Source organism: Heliangelus exortis, chromosome 2 (genome assembly GCF_036169615.1).
Source record: "Heliangelus exortis chromosome 2, bHelExo1.hap1, whole genome shotgun sequence".
Classification (NCBI taxonomy): Eukaryota; Metazoa; Chordata; class Aves; order Apodiformes; family Trochilidae; genus Heliangelus; species Heliangelus exortis.
The window spans coordinates 47,788,898-47,806,852 of NC_092423.1; the positions used below are offsets into that span (position 1 = coordinate 47,788,898).

Consider the following 17,955-nt stretch of genomic DNA (forward strand, 5'->3'; position numbering starts at 1 on the left):
CTAGGTTGAAAGGAAGCTTTCACATCTGTGGAATAAGAAAAAGCTTCCTGAAACATTTTTGAAAAATACCATGATAATGCGAGCAGAGTGCTTCAGTTCATGGAAAAGTGGCTTTTGAGACATATTGCAAGCAGCCTTATATCTCCACTGGCTGCAGTGGGCTTAAAATAATATCCTAAAGAAGTCAAAACTTTACCAACTATCTGAAGTTAAAGCATATAATTCACAGCTCTGCACATTCTTTGCTTTTCTGTGTGGAAGATAAAAATAGGTTTGCTGCACAAAGCTCCCATTGGGGAGTGATACAAATACACAGCAGACATTTTTTTCTATATCAGAATATTCTCTACACTTCTACTTTTGACTGAGCGTGTAGCAATAGAACAAGGGGTAATGACCTTAAACTGGAAGAGGGTAGCCTTAGGCTAGGAAGACGTTTTTCACTAGGGAGGTGGTAAAGACACTGGCACAGGTTGGCCAGAGGAGCTGTGAATGCCACCTCCCTGGAACTGTTCAAGGATAGGGATTTGATCCATGTGGTCTAGTGGGAGGTGTCCCTGCCCATGGCAGAGAGGTTGGAACTGGGTGATCCTTAAAGTCCTTTCCAGCCCACTTCAATCTGTGTGCACAGTCCTCACTGAAGTGATCTTTCCCTTATTTTTCCTGAGAATTACTGCCTATTACTGCCTATCATTCAACATGGCTACAATATATGAAGCCATAACTGTGTTAAGTTTGTAGTATATGAACAAATATATATACATTTATAAAACAACTGCTTAGCTTCTACTTTTTTTACCTCTATGTCTGTGTTTAAGCATTCAGTCTTGACAATACCATTATGGGTTTTATTTCTTTTTAAAAATGCTTTTACTCTTCTTCCTTCAGTTTTTAATAATTACTGCAGAAATGCAGAACTTTGTCATAACAGAACTGAGTGGCAGGGGGAAGCAAAGGGGAAAGCAAGAGGGAAGTTTTGGTGACAAATTCTTTGAACACAGCCAAAATTAAGTTAAATTTATAGTGCCACTGGGCTCAATAGACACACATCAACTTTTTTATATATGTTTGGTTTACTGTAATACCTAGACTAGCAGAAAGTAAAACTAGCTGTTAAATGCTATATAGACTCTAAATAGAAGGATAATTCCTAACCTGGAGAGCTCACAACTTAGATATAACCTTTCTGTGTTTGCAGTTCATATCTAAAAGCTAGTCACATCCTCTTGGAAAGAAAATTTCATCTGTTTTATTCCAGCTTCATTAGGAGTACTTTCCTTTTCATATTTTGTCATGATTCAATGAAGGGTTTTTTTCCTGAATTAAGTTTTATCATCAAAATGTCTGCATCTCTTGAATGTTCTGATCATATGCACTATCAAATTTGTTCTATTTTCTTGTACGTGAGATCCCAGAAGAATGCCCTGGTTTGAAGCAGTCCATGATGTTATGAGGTGATAGCTTTTGCCATAAATTTCTGCTTTCTGTAGTGGTTGGTCCCCTGGATTTGTGTGTACCCAATTTCTTGTGCTCCATTCTGTTGTTGTGCTTTTGGCTAAATTAAAGCATCCCAAATATTAGACCTCCCTAGGAATTTATATTGATTTGTTTTTAATCCAGATTTCAGCCATCCTGGTGCTCATTGCTCAGCAGTCTTTATCTCATGATCCAGTAAAAGAGACTAAATAAAGACACAAACATATTAAGGAATTAAATATATTTATATAATTTTAAAATCATAGAGAAATAAGCTAATTGATCATTCATGTAACTTTAGATGTCCTGGTTATCAAAATCAATTTCACCAATTATATGGATAAATCTACAATATACGTCAGTACCCTACATACTTAAAGACTGAAACTGTAGAGCCCAGTTATTAGCCATTTGAATTTGAGATAACCCATTCCATGAAAACAGCAGGAGTGCTGCAGTTCTTACTGGGTCCAATGTGCAATTGGACACTTCAGACACTCTGAGGCATCAGAATGACAGCTATAAAGTGGTATTACTGCAGGTGGTATGACTAACAAACATTAAGAAACCTTGAGGGATATTTTTCTTAACTCAAATGAAGAATGGGAATGTTATGAATGTGGAAGGTAAAGGCATTTTGGACAATTCTGCTCTTATTTCCCTTTATCTTATTTTCTAACATTTGTACTTCTAAAAATCATGACTGTATTTGCTAGTGGAATAATTTGCTCTTGCAGTTGAGCTTGACCCCTTTGAATAATAACAGACAGTGGTATTGTACTTAACAAAAGAAGCAGTGACTCCAGAATGCTCTGTGTTGAGATTTCAAACGCAAGTAAGTGTTCGCATTCTTTTGTACTGCTGTAAACAATGAAATATAACAATTTTATGCATTGGAGCACTTTTTAAAATAGATGTTATTTCTTCAGAGGTCTGCTTGGAAAGGTTCTCAGCTACAATGCCTTAGTGGTTTTATCACTGCTTGTAGACTTAATGTTATTAACATTTTCTTTATTCTTGTTTAAGAGCTGTAATAAATCATTGTAATATGTTATGTAATTGTGGGCAACCCTCATCATACACAATTCTATTCCAGTTGGCAGATGCAGTAATCTGAAAGAGTGGAATCTTAATCTTGCTAATGTTAATTTGAGATATTTCTACAAATCTTTTCATCTTCTAGGGTCTCAAGGCATTTAGTGATTTACTGTGCATACCTGACTTCTACCATAGCCTGTAGCCCTTTGCTCATAAAGGTCATTGGCACACCAAGAAATCCTTTTTTCTTCCAAAGCAAAATATGATAGAACAACTGTTTCAGGTTTGCAGTTGACAGTAAGGTTCATTTTACATTCAGCATGCATGTTTGTCCCTAAGCATTACAGTGAGAAGCATGCTCTCTCTAGCTACCTTAGCTGGGAAACACTGTGAATCAACAGCCTTATAAAAATTGGTGCATAGCCATAAGATATGTGTATGAAAAAAATGCATATACATATCCTTGTGTTCACCTCCATCTATGCTGGGAATGTTTGCCAGATCTTATTTTGGATTCTATTTACAGTCTAAGCAAAACTTTGCTCTGAATGCATTTTCACTGACACTAGTTAGGAAATAGCTCATGATGACAGTATTCAATACCAGAGTGAGTGGAGAAAACAGGAACCCGAGACAAATCCAGTAAAGCCCTGTCAGCTATAACACCCAGCTCACATCTGGAAAGGCTAACAACCAGACAAAAGAATTTAAGGGACAATTCAGGTCAAGAAAGGTTTAGGGAGGAAAAAGGCAACTGAAAGTTCCCTCCTACCAAGTGCCTTACAGAAAAAAAAAAAAAAAAAAAGTCCAAAATCTACAGTGGTAAGCCTGTGGGGTATTTCTCTCAACCCACTGTGGAAAAGGCTGCATAAAAGAGGTAAAGCTTGCTGAGATGTTATGATTTATATGAGACCCTTATGAGTGATACTGGGAGCCATCAGAAGAGTCTTAATGACTACCCAAGGAAACAGAAGTGAGGTTAAAGCAGTATCCAGAAGGAGTGCAGGAGATAACGCTAGTTATCATATTCCATCTCTTTAAATGTTTGGAGCATGGATACACAGAAAGGATTTAATACATGGCTAAATTATCACTACAGCAACCCATTGAGCTGGCTCAGGGCATTCCTGTCCCAGTCATATTGGACTGAGTCCAGTAAATAATTATTAAATGACAGGAATTTCTAAGACCATCTGTGAGTTGCAGGAAATGGTGCTACTGATTCCACGGGCCTCTTCTTTTTATATCACATTCCTATAAAAAGTGAGAAGGAATCATATTGCCAGCAGAGATGTAAAATCAGGTCGGGACTGTCGCTGGTTATTTAAAGGTATTGCAGTGCTTTTTGTAAGACATATTACATGCTGTATCTTGGCTAAATTCCATCTGTTATGATGATATCCTCTTCTTCCCTTCTCAAACATTTCTTGCTCTCACAGGGGGATGCAGCATTCTTTTTTCTTCTAATCTAGATTTCTTGGTAGCAGTGTTTCAGTCTCATCATAATCTCTCTGAAAGACAGACTCAAGTTGCCCAAGATAAGGCATTACCTCTGCATCACTCCCTGTGGCACTGCTGTGGATGGAGAGAAAGAGGGTTTTGAAATTAATACTAAGGCAGAGGTTCCATTTTTGTCCCTGCTTAAGTACAAGCACAAATCTGTTACTTTGGCTTCCTCCACTGTTATTCGTTGCTACAGTAGAATCACTCCCTGAAGCAGTGGGAGGCTTGATACTTTAACTCTAAAAACTGCTTTGAGATCATTTTACTCAAAATGCAAACCACTGGTAACCAATTAGCACTGAGAATGCTTTCAGAATACTGACCAACTTATGCTTCCAGATTAATGAGCTGGTGACTGTAACCCTTAGATAGCACTTTGATAAGCAGGATCCAGAGGGGGTTATTACTGTGTTAGCTGCTTGATGAACTGACAAAATTGTCCTAAAAGCAAACAAGGGGTGTGTGACTATAAACAAAAAAATCCCAGCCACCTCATGCTATTTTAATATCATTTTCTCAGTGGGTACAATGTTTGCTGGTGAGAAGTGCCCACAAGTCTGTTACTTGGAAACACAGGCAGATACTTGCTAGAGCAATGATCTGGTCTTTGCAGTCTAGTAGTCAGCTGTGAGTGATAATGGGTATTTGAGAAGAGGGCCTAGTTGAAGACATCCACCACTGCATCTGGCCAAATGTACCATGCCAAAAGTAGAATTCCCATCACAAATAGCACCAGAGGGATAGCCTGTTGCCAGTTTCCACAAAGACAAAATTGAATTGACTAAGAAATGAAACGATTTCTCACCTCAAACACTCACAAATTGGACTGAGGGACTTGTGGAGCTGCTGGTAAAGTTTCACTTCCAGTGCCAGCACAACAACCTTCTTTCTTGGTCTAATAGTTTCCTGTGGCACTCAGTCTGCGTCCTTTTGGAAGCTGAACTAGTCTAATTTCTCCTTCCTTTGGGGGCTCTGTTTTGGTGGCAAATGATCTGATTGCTCACTGTTCTGTACATGTCTAGAGACAGGTACATAGGTGATTAAAACCAGTGGCATTTATCAGTAGTAAAGTCTCTGTATGCCTCCCTCATGCCCTCGTTGCTCAGGAGTATGAGATGGCTTATGCACTACTCAGTGAACAATGACACCCATAGCTCCCTATCTGCTTCTTTTTACTTCTTGTTCTCTAGAAAATACATGGAGATATAAACTTTTGATAAGTACTAATTGAATATCTTTTCCTTCATGAACTCCAGCTCTACTCATGTACCTCATCTGAAGAAAAGTGCTCAAATATTTCAGAGGGATATCTGTAACAGAAAAAGAAGGCAAAAGAACGTGGCATGGACCAAAATCAGTGCTATCAGCTAGATCTTGCCACTGTGGAGCTCTGCAGCAGGTAAGACTTGGCACAACAGCAGTGTGTTTATACTCATGTTGTCAGGAGCCTCTGGGATGCAGCCAGAGTTTAGGAAATACTGCTGGAGCTGGGGTGCAGAGGTGTGCACCCTGTCACTGTTGAGCATGCAGCAGGAGAGTGGCAGGGAGGGAGGCCAAGGCATAGCAACCAAGCAGTCAGCCTCAGACCACCCAGCAGGGGAATGCTTGGTGGTGGCTCCAGGCCGCATTCAAACATCTTTACATGGAGTAAAAACTTCAGCTGAGGGCTAAAAACTGGGTCTCGTATTTTATTCATCCAAATTGCCTCTCCGCACTCCAGAAATCTACACTCATCTCTTCACTAGAGAATCTGTTCAATTTCCTCTTGTTTAGCACTGTGCTGCAGTGCTCACATTTCAGCCAAGTACCTTCACTTAGAGACTGATCGGCTGCAATCACAAGTCCTACTTCTCAGGAGTGAAGCGTGGGAGAGAGGGAGGGACATGTAGGTTCATCTAATTTGATCAGTCTGTTCTGTTAAACTAAATATTTGATTTTGCAATAGCCAGCTCCTGTGAAAGGAAAGAAAAATACAAGAAATCTAGCTTCTTTTCCTTTTTTTGCTTTTTTGGTAAGATTTTGGGTTTGACTCATCTTTCCTAGGCTAATTGTCAAGAAACTGGCAGATCAGTCATGGCTGATAAGTGAGTAATTGTGAGAAAGGAGGGAGTGCAGCAGGTGTCAGTACTAATTTGGTAAAAAAAAAAAAATATTAAAAAATTGGAGTAGAGTGTGGTATGATTGTCACTTACACACTCGTGACGTTACAAGTTTTTCATACAAAACATGATGAGGATTTTACAATGCTTAGAGAATTAACTATTAACCAGCCACCCCAGGTCCATTTCAAAGGTGATCAACTTCACCAGAAGGTATTTTTTAGCCTACTAACGGGAGAGACTGGTTCACAGCACTGCTGGGGAACTGGAAAAAATTAGTTTCATGATTCTTACCTGTTGCATTGCTGGGCAAAGAGAACAGTCCTTGCAGAGGTCAGACCCTGTGCCCTGGCCCTGGCTTGGCTGTGCTAGTCTGGACCAAGGGATACCATTGCTGGAGCATTCAATTGCTGTAAGCCTGCCAGTATCTCCATTACCTATACCTGCCCTACTTCTCCCAAACTGTGATTATTCCCAGTCCCTTGTTCATTGTTAAGAGGCTGATTATACACCAAAGCCCAAATCTCACTTGCTGGGTGGCAGAAATGAGCTTTGTATCTGGAGAATCCCTCTGGCTGTAAAGAGAACAGTCTAAGATCTTGCTATATTTTAGAAATCAAACCCTTGGAAACAAATACTTTAACCTGCCAATTCTGCCCCTCTGAGCTCTATGTTTCCTTGCTTCCAACTCATTTGTCACTGACACTGTCTCAACAGCAACTAGTATGTTCTCTTTTTGGCCTCTGTAATGGTGTTAGTGACTACAGGGCAAATAATATTTTCTACTGGCCAGCTCCTAAGATGCACTTTTGCCCTGAAGAAGCTGTACAAACAGTATTGCTGCATCTTGTGTTAATTGTCTGCTAAAGAGTTCAGTATCTTATATGTTCTGTTTCAAAGATATAAAGCTTCTTTTCCCATTTAACTGCCAGTTTTGAAAATTAACCAAGGATTCAAAGAAAAGCTGATTTATCTTTTTTTCTGGCTTCTGCATAGGTATTGAGAATATGGAGGCTGCACAGCAATTTCTGCTCTGTCTTTCATCTGTACAACCCCTACTACCTTGAAAACTTGCATCCACTTTCACACATAGATTATTTGAGGCAGAGGAGGTCTGCAAGACAGCTCCAAGTAGCATTTGTGTTTCTAAGGGGTGTGACTGGAAGGGAATCTGGTACCCTGTCCCAGAGTTAAAAGGTACTGAAGCTCCTCTCTGATTCAGACCTCAGCAAATCACCTCCAAGCACCTGTACCCCCAGTGTACATAAACTAAGTGACAGTTTTTTTCTTTTCACTTTCCAGGATGTCAGTATTGCTTATTGGAAACATGTTTGGGTTGCTTTTTTCTGTTTTCTTTAAATGAAAGAGGCATCTCCACCAACCATATGGAGTAGCTCCTGCTCTGCAAAGCATCTATCATGTTGCAAGCACATCCATTCAGCCTTTCACAATACAGACCTTAATTCAGCAGGGAAAAGACCTGACAGGCACCTTTGCAGCAGATTTAAACCAGAGACAAAATCTCCAGTACTACAAAGCAGTCTGAGCCAGCCAGCAAAGTCGTGCTGACCTTCTGGCAGTATTACTGCAGACCCAAGAGTGACTTCAGGTTCTGCATCCTCAGGAATGGGGATCAGGGGAAGCACTGGGGGAAGCCAGCAAGCCCATCCTAACAGCTGCCTCTGCTCTGTAGCTGCCTGATGGAGTGTTGTCACTATGACAACCCACAGGTATAGGATGCCTGTAGCAGCGGGAGCTCCAGCTAACCCTGCTTACGTGTGCATGGCTCAGAGCTGGGCTTCCCTGCCAGGAAGGGGAGCACAAAACATGTAGATTCACGGGTGACTCTTTCCTGACTCTGTCCTGTCACTTGTTAGCAAGTTTGAGGTGTAAGGCAAGGTGATAGCTTTAGAGACACTGCATAGCTAAGATTTTAAATAATCTTCTCTGGGACAAGCTAAGGGGAGACTCATTTTTCCCCTCTGTCCCTAAAGCCTTTCTTCGGGAAAAGATTTTTAAGAATACCAAGCTACACTTCAAACTCTGCCATCTCTTCCCGTTAACAGGTAAAATGCTTCCAAACCTCACCCACATCTCCTGGCTCCCTGTACCTCCGTGTGTGCGTGTGCATGCGCGCATTACTTTCTTTCACTACTATGACAGCACATGCTCCTCCAAAGCTATTCACAGCATCAGAAATACAACTCCTCCCTCCGGTGCCCCGTGTGCGTGGCTCAGGCTTTTCTGCTTCGGCTCCCTCCCCTCTGGTCGCGGGGCTGAGAGTCACGATTCTGCTCCACACCTCCGGGCTTCACGCAAAGGAGAGGCGGAGCGGGGAAAACACAGGAGCAGGCACACCACTGACCTACGGAACGAGCGATAACTTACTCCCCTCGCAGCAGTATTACACAGGGGAGGGAGGAAGGAAGGAGGAAGAGAGGGAGGGAGGAGAAGAAAAGAAAAGAAAAAAAAATCCAGAGAATTCTAGTCTTGCAAATGTAGTGAAACGGAGCAGCTGGAGTTCACTTGCTCTAGAGGAGCAGAGAAGGAGGATATTAAATGAAAAAAGGCGAGAAAGGTCTGTAGCTTTTTTCCTGATAGTAGCAGTGCTTTAGAGGTAAAATGATTCCTCCGAGCAGCACGGCTGAAGTCAGCGTGGATAGTGTGGAGAAAGAGAATGAAGTGGAGAGCACAGAGCAGCCCCCCTCTCCAGCATCAACTACCAGCCAGGAATCAAAGGTACTCAGATAATCAGATGTGGGGAATTTTTTCTTTTTAACTCTTTTTTTTTTTTTTTTTTTTTTTTTTTTAAAAAGAGATGCGTGGCTTTGATTTTTATTTGGAGTCCTGTGCCGGGAACAGTGGTGGAGTGCTGTGAGCCACCTCTTACTGCGGTGCCTGCTCTGCCACTCCTACTTCTGAATTCTCTGTGTCAGCTGGATAGCTTTGGAGTCTGAAGCAGGCAAATACCTGCCTTTTGAGATGGTTTGGTTTGTGGATTTTTGCTTGTGTTTTCTTCTCCTTATTAGAGTAAGGGCCTGGGGAAGTGGTGCGGTCTGGCGGGGGGGGGAGTATCAGTGTCAGTAAATGTTAGCTAATTTCACACCAAGCATCAGACCACTTAAAAGGCTGTGTTCATGGTTGGAAAGATTGATTTTCTCACAGGTTCAAAGAAGAGAATTTTGCCTGGGGGCTTGGAGTGTTTCACCTGCCTCCCCTTTGCTGGCAGACCCATCAATGAACTTTCACTGTTTAACGAGCCAGCAGTGTAAGTGGTCAGTGACACTTTTTGGCACAATAATCTTATGGACACTACCTAGGAAAGAATGTTTTCCAGAGCCTTTTTTTTCTTAATTAATATTTTAAATGTTACTGAAAACCAACTTTCAGCTCAAATGACATGGCCTCTGGGTTTTTAATTGACTGGCAAAAAGTTTTTTTTCTGCCTGACAGTATGTTACTTGGAAGATAGAGAGGTAAATGAAGACAAGTAGTAACCTTAGATAATTATGTTCTTTGCAGCCTACTTGGATAATGTGGTTTTACTGATCTTCTATTACTTATGACTGATTGATACCATTATAGCACCTGACAGATCTTCCTGTGAACTTCACAGCGATGCTGTGTGCTTGGTAAATAAGTAAAAATCAGGAGGTCTTTGTCACTAGGAGCTTACAGTTAGGTATAGCCTTAGGAAGGTACTCTGTGAGCAAAACATCTGTTTGACAGTAAAGGTTTGTTCTGGCCAGAGTTTAAAGGCAGTGGCTGCCTCGGTCTAACATAAGACTGCTCCCTTATTCTGCAGCTATAGCTGGGTTACTGGAGAGGGAGTCAAAATTATCTGTCTGTGTGGGTAGAGATCTGACGTGGGCTTTGGGATTTTTTATATATTTTTTTTTAATTTATTAGATGCTATACTTAAAGGAGGAGAGCTAAGGTATTCCCTATGTAAAACAGCCTCTTGAAAAGAAAAGAGCTCTCCCAGCAGCAATAGCAGACACTGTTCACTATACCCATTCAGCACTACTGGGACACTGCTGCAGTCTTTCCATTTTATAGGAAATGAAAAGTAAACAGTTTATTGGTTTAACCCCAGGCTATAAAAAGGTTGTGTTGGTCAGTATATAAATGCCCCCCAAGACCACTTCTCCAGAATTGCCGAATTGCTCTTTGGCCAATGGGAAGCTCAAGCCCTGCAATGAGGACCCAAAAATAAGGGGAGCCTCCACTGCACTGCCAGCACCAGCTCCTGATGTGTGCTGGGCTGTTCACAGGGCCTGGTGGGCTGTGTTCTCCCTCTTCTCCCAGCTCTGGTCATGACTCAGTGCCTGGCAAGTGTTTATGGAGCTCGACGTGCCACTCCACATCATCAGACACTTCATTACAATGGTGCTTGAGGGACTTTCCCACTGGGTCACAGAGTGCTTTCTTTGCTCAAGACAAACTGACCAGCCTGGTCAGTCCCAAACTGAGAAAAAGTGAAGCGCTGCATGTGGTTTCCCTTCTTGTTGTTTGTGCATCCGTGTGCTTGCAAGGCAAGAGAACAGAAAGGCTACAGGCTGGTGTATAATCAAACGTTGTTAACATCAGTTTTTCCAGTCTTGTGAGCATCTGAAGCAATACACTGGAACAGGCAAAAGCTATGACCTTGCAGCTGGTGCTGTTACTTGCATACAAAAATTTTAGTAAGCGTCTAATCTGCATGTTTACATTTAAGAACTACAAATAGGATCAGAAAGCATGCTGTATTGTCATTTCAGTAGATGGAGTCAAAAGAACCTTCTGAACACTGATGATGAGATAAGCTTTCTTTTTTTGATCTCAGTGGATGGAAAAAATCTCAGTGATTTGATGAAGATGTTGTTTGAGGTGATATACTTCAAAAGCTAAGGACTTTGACAAAGGCGTAAGTCAGTCTCTGCTAAAGGCCTGTCTGCAAGCTTTTATCTCACAGTGTCCCCTGCTGAGGGAAACATCCTGTCATTCACAGAGGGCTAAGCTTTCTTCAGGTACTCTCTGTTGCTTAGGTTAACAGGTTCATGTCTGCTGCAGTTTCTGGGGAACAGTTTGTGCACTATCTAATGACCCCACAATGACTTGTTTCACTTGCAAAACACTATTACGACTCCAAATGTAGGAACAGAAACAACATGGGTAATAGCAACCTCCCAAAATGAAATTGAAAACATTTGAGCAGAAGAACAATTTTGAAAAATGAATAGAGAACTAATGTAGCAAGCTTGCTTCCAGTCCTGTGTAATCATAGACACTTGTGACACATTGTCCCCTGGTAGTCCAAAATCCAGGTGAGGTTTTATCTAGCATATCTAGCATCAGAGTGTACTTAGAAGAAGATGCAGAGGAGATATTACAATTCTTGACTAGCATGAGTTTTGAGAGGCAGAACTTCAGGCTGCTACCAAGTAGCATTGCTCCTGTGTTGGTCACACACCCCAGTCACAGGAAAGCCGCTCTCTCTTTAATAAAGGCAAAATACTCCCACCACCTTTTCCTGTGGCTTAGGAGAATATTTACAGGTGAGCACACGTAGACACGAAAATCTGAAAAACTGGACCTTCATGCATGTCCTCCTCCTCCTGGCCACCTTGGCTTCAGTAATACTGCTCAGAAAGAGGACATTAAAATACACTCAGTTCACCACATTTCTTGGGCCCTAAGAGCAAACCCACTTATGTGTTTTAAATATATGCTTGCTTTATGATATAATATATATATTGCTGTATAACACAGATGTGTCTTTTGGACTGTGTGTCCTCAAGTACCTTATGTGTGGTACCTTCAGTGTACTCTCTGATCAACACAACTTCCAACTGGTATAACAGAGCCATCCTGTAGCACTATATGTGCTGCTACAGTGTTAAAAGCTCTGGAACTTGAATGGTTAAGGAAATTGCAAACCAAATAATTATTAGATTAAATTATTGGCTCTTGAAAACATTTACTTCACACCTAAGTGTGACCTGAGTGGATACTTAAAGTTTACTAGGAAAACTTTGGGAGGGTACCATACAAATACATGTAATTGCTAATTTTATTACATTCATATGTTTGTAGTTATGGCTCACACCTGTTTAGGTCCTTCACATCTGGCTTCCAAGAAGACAAATTACTAGTTTGCCAATGACTTTTGTAGATTTACAGCTCAACGAGGGAGGAAGTCATTAGCTAATGAATCCTAAGGGAAAATTTCTTCCTCCTGGTAGCAATTAAAGGCACACTACACAATTGTACAATCACTGACTTAGCAATATAAGCAAGAATCTAGCAGCAGCAATCACGGATCATATTTCTGGTGTTTCTTATGTAAAAGTACCTTGGAATTCAGTAAGAAAACTGAAATTTGAAGGAATATGTATTTAAAGAATCATTTTCTGCACTTGGCAATATTTATTTATGTTTTGGCATAGTTGAAACATAACTCTGATACTTATATCCTTCTTGTATTTAACTGATATTTTTATATGAAGAGGAAAGAGCCCATCAGCTGATTTCTTTAGGTGTGAATCAAGTCATTATTTCTGTATTGTGAATAATGACTGAGGGCATTCATAGGCAATACAGTATATCTTAGAAAACTTCCTTACCATTTTTAATTTTTAGGGGGAGTCTGAGCATCTGTGATGTTTGAAGTAGTACCAGCAGGGATGATCAGCACTGCTGTTCAGGCAATCAGTGCTTAATTTCAAATATGATAAAAACCTTTCTGACTCTCATACACCCCAGAAGGGGTATAAAGCCCTGGCCTTGTCACTGAAGGCAGTCTCTCATGTGAAAGTTACATATTTGTAGATATTAGTATGTATCTCTGAAGACCAAAAATTTTTTTCACAGCTTTGCCCATGTCCATCTACTTTTTATAAAGTCCAGCTATAGTTGTGATGTACCGTGGTCATGCATCTTTGGTGTGAAAGCTTTAAATTTTTCCTCTGAACCAAAAATTCATGGGCCTAATAAATTGCTTACACTCAGGACAGTTAGGCAAGTAGTTGAATAGCTAATGAAAATAAAAGCATGAAAAAAATTTATAAAAAAAAATGAAAAACCACCAACCCACTAGACATCCAAATCAGTACAGTGGCATCCAGACTGTTTATTTCAAAAAATAAATGAGCCTGTCTTACTATGACACTTCCATACACTGACAATCTAATGGACAGTGTTGAGGGAAATGCAGACCATTATCTTCAAATTCAGGTAGGGCAATTCAGGACAATTAGCACAACTGTTCAAACATGAGAGAACCTGATATTCAGTACATAAAATGAAAGTTGCTAAAAAGTATAAAGCTAAGAAAAGGATTAAACATTGAAGTTCAATATGTGGAATTCATTTATGTATATCCCCACATTGGTCAAAAAGATTGAATTTATTTTTTCTCCTGTCCTGCTGGCCCAATAGAGCAATAATGCTTATGTGAGGTTTCAAAAATAGGTGTTGATATTAGATAATGAATTAAAGTAAACATCTTAAAACATTCTGGATTCTAATAGGATTGAATGAGATTTCAGTCATGTAAGATTTGTGCTATGCTGTTAAGCAGAGATCTTCCCCACTTAAAGAGTTAATACTTTATGAGGCTCCATAGATGGTTATTCATCAATTAATATTTTAAAAGGGCAGGGAGTATGGTGTACAGTTAGTGTTTCACTCTCCACACCAGTGATAAATATCCAGTATGTAAATGACTGCTGTAGTCTTCAAAAGAACACCAAACAGCTCTTAAAAAGTCTTGTGAAAGGGGAAGAAAAAAACAGTTCTCCTTCTTAATCTTACCTCATGCCTCTGCATAATATGGTGAGTACATACTGTGAAGGTAAGATTAAAGGAAAGAAATAAGCTTCATAGTTTTATGTGCTTTTATGAAGCGCTAGAAAAAATTAAGTAAAGGAAGATTTCATTAAGAGCAGGAAAGTAATACCCTATCAATAATTCCTAGAGCGGACTACTTCTTATGGTTGCATTTATTTTGACTTTTATCACTTTCTTATTCTTTTTCTGATTAAACCACTCCAGTATTGTTTTTGCTTTGATATAAATATCAGATCAGTTCCTAGGCACGTTGAGATAGGCACAAAAATATGTGATCAGTTAATTCTCTTTTATCTATATTTTTGACATTACCAAAAGGAAGACAATGTCCATTATTTTTCAACTACTAAAGATGACTTAACTGAAATTTTGTGTGGTAGAAAAAATGGATTTACTAAAAAATAGAAGTTTTCACTGAAAGAAAAGGCATTGTTTTCAAAGATGGAAGACAGTCCAGTCCTACTGTCTCAGTCTCTTATGCTGTATTCTTTTTTTTAAAGTAATCTCGTTGAATTCATGTTTTACTGCTACTTTTAAAAAGCTCTCCCAACATTTGGGGACTCTAATAGCTAAGACATGCCCTGTTCCCTTCATTCCCTTCTAATTCCTATCTATTTCTGGCCAGCTTGTGTGGCATTGTAATCTGGATAATGTTGCTTTATCTTAAAACATCTCTTTTCCATTCTTGGTGCAGGTTTTCATCATGTAAGAATAGACGTTTTTATTTTTTCCCACCCTTTAATTTTCTATAGTAAACAAGCCAGGGTGACGAAAGATAAACTCTCCATTTTTCATTTTATTCTAGTGGCAGAGCCATAGACCTGTTACAGGTTTGAATTATTTTTCTTGAAAAAAGGTGACTCATTTTGTGCATTGCAATCAACATGAGATCTCTTACAGTATCACTAATGTTTCACTAACTTTCCCAGATACCATACTTATGATGTCTCCTAGTCAACCCCTTGGTCAGCCAGAGGTCACAATTGTATTTCTCTGTAATTTCCAGTAGATCCAGGATACATTTGTCTGTCCTCATCTGCAGAAGTTTGGATCATGTCTCAGGTTCACAAGCTTGTGTTTCCATAGCTGAACTTCCACAACATTTTCACAACACCACCCTCAAACCCCAGACCTCCTCAGTTTTGACAATACCTCCAACCTCACATGAGAGGGAAACAGCCTCATGACATGCCTAATCTTTACATTAAATTCAGTCATAAAATTAGATACCAAAATTCACCCTAAGGCCAGTGTTCTTTGAAGAACTCACCAACTCCTTCCCTCAACCTAGTACTTCTCCTTTCACCAATATCCATTGAACTTTCCCTAAAATTTCTTCACTACTTCCCTTCTTCTCAATATTGGCTAATAGATTCCCTCTCCCTAGTATACACAGAAATTTTAATGAATTCCTAGTAGACAGAATCTACGTTTGATCTAAAATATTTTCTTTGTTTAGAATGTTGTTTATTTCATTCAAGACAACTGGTCTAGGAGGATCTACCCTTTTATTTTGTTTTATTGTTGTCAGGTACTATTGAGGTTGGATCTACAAATCTATACAAAACTGAGCTTTGCTTTTCCTGTTTCTTGATATGGACTTCTATTTTACTTTGTGTCACTTATGATTTGATAAAGCTTGTTAAGAAAACTTTTTCCTAGGCTTCCAAAGTAAAATTTTGTGATGGAAATTAACAGGTTTCTTTTCTCCCTTTCACCATAGAAGACACATTGAATTGCCTTTTTTTGTATCTTACCATTCATTTCTGGAACCTCTTTCTTATTATTCCTGTTATTTTGCCCCAGGATCATTGTTCCAGGAAGAAAGTAAGATGAAGCGTTTGTTGAAATTCTAAGCCAGCCTTTTATCCCATCCTTATTGTACCACATCTTGTTTCTTCTTCTTTCCCATGATATTATCCATTGATATTTCCTTATATACCTTTTGCCAGGACTCGGTCAGCTTTTCTCGACAAGTAACGTGCCTAGACTTAAGGAACTGTGCTTGAAAGGTCCAGTTTTATTTGCACACCAGTTTTGGTTGGTTTGGATTTTTTTTTTTAATTTCTCTTGTTCCCCTCCCCACCATTCTTTGCATATTGTTTTTCTCTTGTTCCCCCCCAACACTGTTTTCTTGTCCTAGATTTTCTTTCTGAGATAATTGTTTTCATGAAGTTTACCAGGAGCACACATTTGCAGATTTTTTTTTTTTTCCATTTCTTTTCATTTTCCAGGTAGTATTAATAGGTTTGTTTTGAAGAAGTTCTATGCCTCTTACACATTCAATCACATCCAAGTATCTGACCATTTCTGATCTAACCTGATACCTCAAGGCCAGCAAAGGTCAGGGTTGACCATAGCACTGGTCATCTGCATTCATTAGCACTCGGTGCTTGTTGGCAGATGCAGTAACTTGCTTACAGATGTGCTGCTTTCCAGACCACTGCTAAGACCTTCCTACCTTCAGACAGATACTATCTGGGGTCCTTTTTTGTCACATTCCAAAGTGTGATGTGATCTAAAATATATCCCTAGGGAGCTGATAGTGCTGAAGGCTTGGAATTTCTTGAAGGGAATGTAGCACATCAAAGGTTATCCTTTTGAAATCCAAAACATGGATTAGAGCTTCATTTTTCCCTTACACTTTATCTAACTTAAAGAGAGGTAAATCATAATCACCTGATGGAAAACTTTTAACTCCTTGTATAATGAACATTTCTTCTAATGCCTACCTGAGCCATTGCTGGATACTTTTGATAGGTAAACTTTATATTTGATGAATTTATGCTTGTATTTGTCAGGCTGAGGACCAATCTTCCAGATATGAGCATGAATTGGATATTATTTATACAGTAGTCAGTCCTTCACAACTTTAACTCCTGATGGGAACTTTAACACCTTGTATAGTGTAAAATTTCTCCTAATGCCTACCTGAGCCATTGCTGGATACTTTTGATAGGTAAACTTTATATTTGATGAATTTATGCTTGTATTTGTCAGGCTGAGGACCAATCTTTCAGATGTGAGCATATGAGTTGGATATTATTTATACAGTAGTCAGTCCTTCACAATTTCCACTTGCATAGTCAAGTGCTCATTCAATGTTATATGAACATTGCCTATTCCAGGCAAACTTTATGTGTTCGTAAGAAAAGAGGACCAGCTGTGAAAATGAGAAAGCTATGTGTGAATGACTGAAATAACTTGTTTTTCTTTGACATACGTTTGTTTGAGGAACCTTTCTTGATTCGTAGACTAACTGATAAAATATGTGCTCTTTGTCAGTGAATTCTTATTAGAATTCTTTATGTCTTTGGCACCAGCAATTAAATATGACAAATGGCATGTATATTTTCTTATTTATTTTAAAAAATTAATCTCTCATCTGTAATCTTGCATAAGTGTCATAGAAGTTTTCCTATAGACAGGTCAGTATTTCTTAGCTGACCTGTGTTTAACTGATGAGAGTAGTTTGCTAACCACTGCCAAATGGAAGCGTTACAGGTCAGGGGCTTCAGTGGTAAAACTTAAAAATACCATAGTATGAATAACTGTGAGAGGTGTTTCCCATCCCCATGAGACTGCAAGTTCAATGTGTAATTGCAGACAGAGTCCTTTAGGCAACTAACAGTGACAACTTGAATGCTTTTCTTTTATGTAGACAAAATATGCTCCAGTTCTGAGTGCCATTTAAAAGCTTTATTAAAATGCCACACAGACATTTTAGCACTCTAGTGTTCTGAATAGAAAAGCAAAATGCAGCTGACCTATAGTAACTGGTGATTAGGTTTAATTCAGAAAGAAACAAAATACTACAAAATTGGCATTCACAAAGCTGTTTACATCAGCTTTTAGAATTGGGGTTTTTTAGCTTATTCATCAGAGCAAGACAAAAAAATGTATGCTCTGGAGGCACAGCTCAGGTGAGAGAGCCAAGTCAACCAGGCAGGTTTTTATAGCATATTGTTGAGTACACTCTTAGAGGCAGACTTCCATCTCCATTACCCTG

The 17,955-nt window shown here is 39.4% G+C and overlaps 1 protein-coding gene across 1 annotated transcript in view; it reads left to right on the forward strand.

Annotated features, from left to right (window-relative positions):
- Positions 1-8,444: 8,444 nt before the first annotated feature.
- Positions 8,445-17,955, forward strand: part of STAC (SH3 and cysteine rich domain) — a 74,076-nt gene continuing 64,565 nt past the window's right edge. The window contains exon 1 of the mRNA XM_071736012.1: positions 8,445-8,855. Within this exon, the coding sequence (XP_071592113.1) occupies positions 8,739-8,855 (117 nt within the window). The 5' untranslated portion in view covers positions 8,445-8,738. The remainder of the gene's footprint in view (positions 8,856-17,955) is intronic.